The sequence below is a fragment of the Cariama cristata genome, unplaced genomic scaffold, assembly GCF_000690535.1.
Source record: "Cariama cristata isolate BGI_N322 unplaced genomic scaffold, ASM69053v1 scaffold41868, whole genome shotgun sequence".
Lineage (NCBI taxonomy): Eukaryota > Metazoa > Chordata > Aves > Cariamiformes > Cariamidae > Cariama > Cariama cristata.
Window position 1 is genome coordinate 1 of NW_009631352.1, and position 3,193 is coordinate 3,193.

The window sequence follows — 3,193 nt, forward strand, 5'->3', positions numbered from 1 at the left end:
AGCATCTTACGGCTGTCTCTGCATCAGGGGACAGCAGAGCTGCAGCGGCGTGAACGACACTGCTGGAGATGGGTCTGAGTTTCTGTAGGTTTGGGACAGAAAGAAATGAGGTGAGCAGGGCACCCAGCACCGAACAGCAGAGGTGATGGAAACCAGAGGCCTGGGTGGTGAGTGATTAGCTCTAGCTGCTCAAGAATCTGATAATTTTGTTATATCTGCTCCCAGATCACGCTGGAGCACGGCCCCACGTGGGAGAGTCTTTGCTCGAGAGGAGATTTGGGCGGACAAAGGGATTTGGGCAGGGATTTGCACACCGCTGGGGCAAGCACTGACCTTGAGGCCAGAGATGGATCTGAAAAATTAAAAAAAAATAAAAAAATAAAAAAATTCAAAGGGCGATAGAAGCGTTGCGATAATCTCCAGTTGGTGCTTATCTTCGCTTCTTGCGTGAAGTCCCCACAGAGGTACGGCAACTGAGCGGCTTTGGCCTCGAGTCGTTCACACTGGGTCCCATTCTGGCTCTCTGGAGCCCAGGTGAGCTATAGGTTTTCAGGTAGGAAAAGGCAAGATTGGTAAAATCTGCTTTTCTGACCTGCCCTGGCCAGGAACCTCCCCTGGTGGTTTCTGCCGGCAGCTCCTGCGCTCCAGCTGAGGTGGATCTCCCCACCTTCAGAGCTGGCCACGGCTCTAGGCTCAGTTTTACTTCTGGGCGGGAGCGATCACCTGCACAATGGCTGGAGGGGTTACAAAAATTAGACTTTGGTGCTGCAGAAGGGTGGCTCCATCTGTCCTCATCACCCTGACTATGGTCTGCAAGACACCAGGAACTCCGCAGCAGCAGCCAGGGCTCCAGCTGCACAAATAACGCAGAAGAAAAGCAAGAGAGAGGGTGGTACGGGCTGTCTGCAGGGACAAGCAGCAGTACGTGAACGTTCAGCTCGGTTTTTCCTTGCTATAACACAAGAGAAGCACCCTGACAGGGGGTAGCGAAGCTCTGAACCAGATGGTATCACACGGGCGGGGAACCATCCTCTTCCTCCTCCTCCGCAGAGCTTTTGGGGCAGGTTGGACAGACCTTGGCCAGGAATGCGGTAGGTAAAGTCAGAGTTACCCGGGGCGGTGGGGAAGCTGCAGGTCTTACTTCTACAAGAGCTAGGACTTTCTTATAGGAGTTAACCCCAGATCCGTGAACTTGAGCCAACCCGATTCAACCAAGAGTCAGGGCTGCTAGAACAGGGGTTGGGGCAAGCTGAAGCCCCTCAGCATGGGGATGATGATGAGGCAATGCATCACGTACAGCAGAGAGAGCAGCTGGAGCATCAAACCTCAACCTTCTCCTGGGCAGCAGCTCCTGAACCCTCAGCCCTTGGGCAGGACTTGCTCCGTGAAGACAACCGTTATCCTGCTCTCCACTATGGAAAGAGCCGAAGGCTGTTGGTAGGTGACAGTCCATCGTACCACACAGGAGAATGGAGAGAGCAGACAGGAGCAGCCTGGGGACACAGCCGGAGCTACCATCGGCCGTAACCATGAGCTGCTTCCCACCGATGACACCCACTACCATATCTCCCACCACACAGTCCAACAAGTTCCCCCAAACACCGATGGTGGCCCGCCAGCCGAGGCAGCCGCAGACCTGTCACCACCTCCCACTGAAGAGGCATTTCACAACCAGCATCACGAGGGCCAGATCCCTCTGGAAGGATCCATCCCTTTTCCAGCCTCCTGCCCATGCTCCTGGGAGGAGAAGCTCAACAGCTGGAAAGGGAGGGTGTTCCAGTAGTGCCCGGAGCTGGTGGCACTTAGCTGGGGCTGAGAACCCCTACACGGGAAGGCGGGTGGCCAGGCAACTGCCACGCACCCCAACCATCCCCATGGCTGGATTTGCAGCTGTGGGGAGGAGGCTGGGGAACCTGGAGACATCCCTGTGGGCAGGGGGGACTGGTATGTGAAGGGGCTCCACGGAGAGCCTGGAAACAAGTCAGTGCCACCACCTAACGCAGCATCGCCAGGGGATGCTGCTGCTCTCCAAGCTTGACATTTCCCCAGGACGTGGAATGACGACCGCCTTTCCTCCTCTCCTCTTTCTTGGCCAAATCTGGGGCAAAGAGATGTTCAGCTGCCCAACAGCCCCCAGGCAGCCTGGGCTTTCAGAGCAAAGAAGCTTCTCCAGCTGGGCAGCACGCCTTGGACCTGCAGGAACCACTCACCTGCTGATGGGGCTGCTCCACAAATATTGGTCCAGGTGGGTGTGCACCTCGGGGTTACCTGGGGCACGCAGGTAACCAGACCCACGGTGGTCCAAGCCCAACTGCAGCTGCCAGCCCAGGCATGAGGCTCCGTTAAACAATGCTAATAAATACTTTATTTACCAAAACCACATTAAAATACTCCTAAGAGTGTCCCATCTTGCTGCGTCCCTTCAGTAGTGGCTCACAGCTTGAAGATCCTGGAGGAAGCTTGGAGATCTCCCGCAGCAGCACCAGCTTCATGGCCAGCAGGACCTCTTGGTGGCCAAGGTGGCTTCTTCTGCTGCGGCGGGACAGCCGGGCGGCCTCCAGCGCCACGTCCCAGAGCAGCCGAGGGCTGCCCACCCAGGCGAGGGTGGTAGCTGCCAGGGAGGAGCCTCCAGTGGACCACGTCTACAGGGAGAGCAACCAAGAGAGCATCAGCACGGCCGTCGGTAGGGCAGCAGGGCTGGAGGAGCTGCCCGCAGGCACGGCGTCAGGCAGAACTTCCCCAGCCACCACACCTTCATTTTAAGTCAAAAACTTCCAGATTCAGCTAACGTGTGAGCATCCAGGCTTGGATAGGTGGATGACCAAGCTGAACGCAGAAAGCAGGTGGGTGCATCCAAGCCCTGTTGGGCCATACCTGGTTTAGGAGCTTGTGGATGTAGGTGGAATAAGCCACCTTCTTCTTCCGCCTGCGGGGACGGAGGCAGAGGAGGCTTTGCCAGGAGCACCCGGCCGCTGCCGTCTTCGTCGGGAGGGCAGGGGGGTCAGGGTCCATCGCTGCTGCCCGCACCCGGTGCTGGTTGAACGCAGGCTGTGACCCTGCTGAGGGAGAGCAGGACCTGAGCCCCAGGACCCCCACCTTCCCCTGGATTTTCCAGGGCATTTAATTAGCATTCTGCAAATTAGGCACTTCAAATAACACCCAAAATATTCAGCATGTTGCATAAAAAACCAGA

At 56.7% G+C, this 3,193-nt stretch overlaps 1 protein-coding gene across 1 annotated transcript; it reads right to left on the reverse strand.

Annotated features, from left to right (window-relative positions):
- Positions 1 to 2,210: 2,210 nt before the first annotated feature.
- LOC104166087 (histone H2B-like) lies at positions 2,211 to 3,012 on the reverse strand (the record flags this gene model as incomplete). Its single annotated transcript, XM_009705907.1, has 3 exons — positions 2,875 to 3,012; positions 2,438 to 2,642; positions 2,211 to 2,268 (listed from the first exon to the last, which is right to left on the reverse strand). Coding segments are annotated over exons 1-3 (401 nt in total), but the record flags the coding sequence as incomplete, so codon positions are not given.
- Between the last annotated feature and the right edge of the window lie 181 nt (positions 3,013 to 3,193).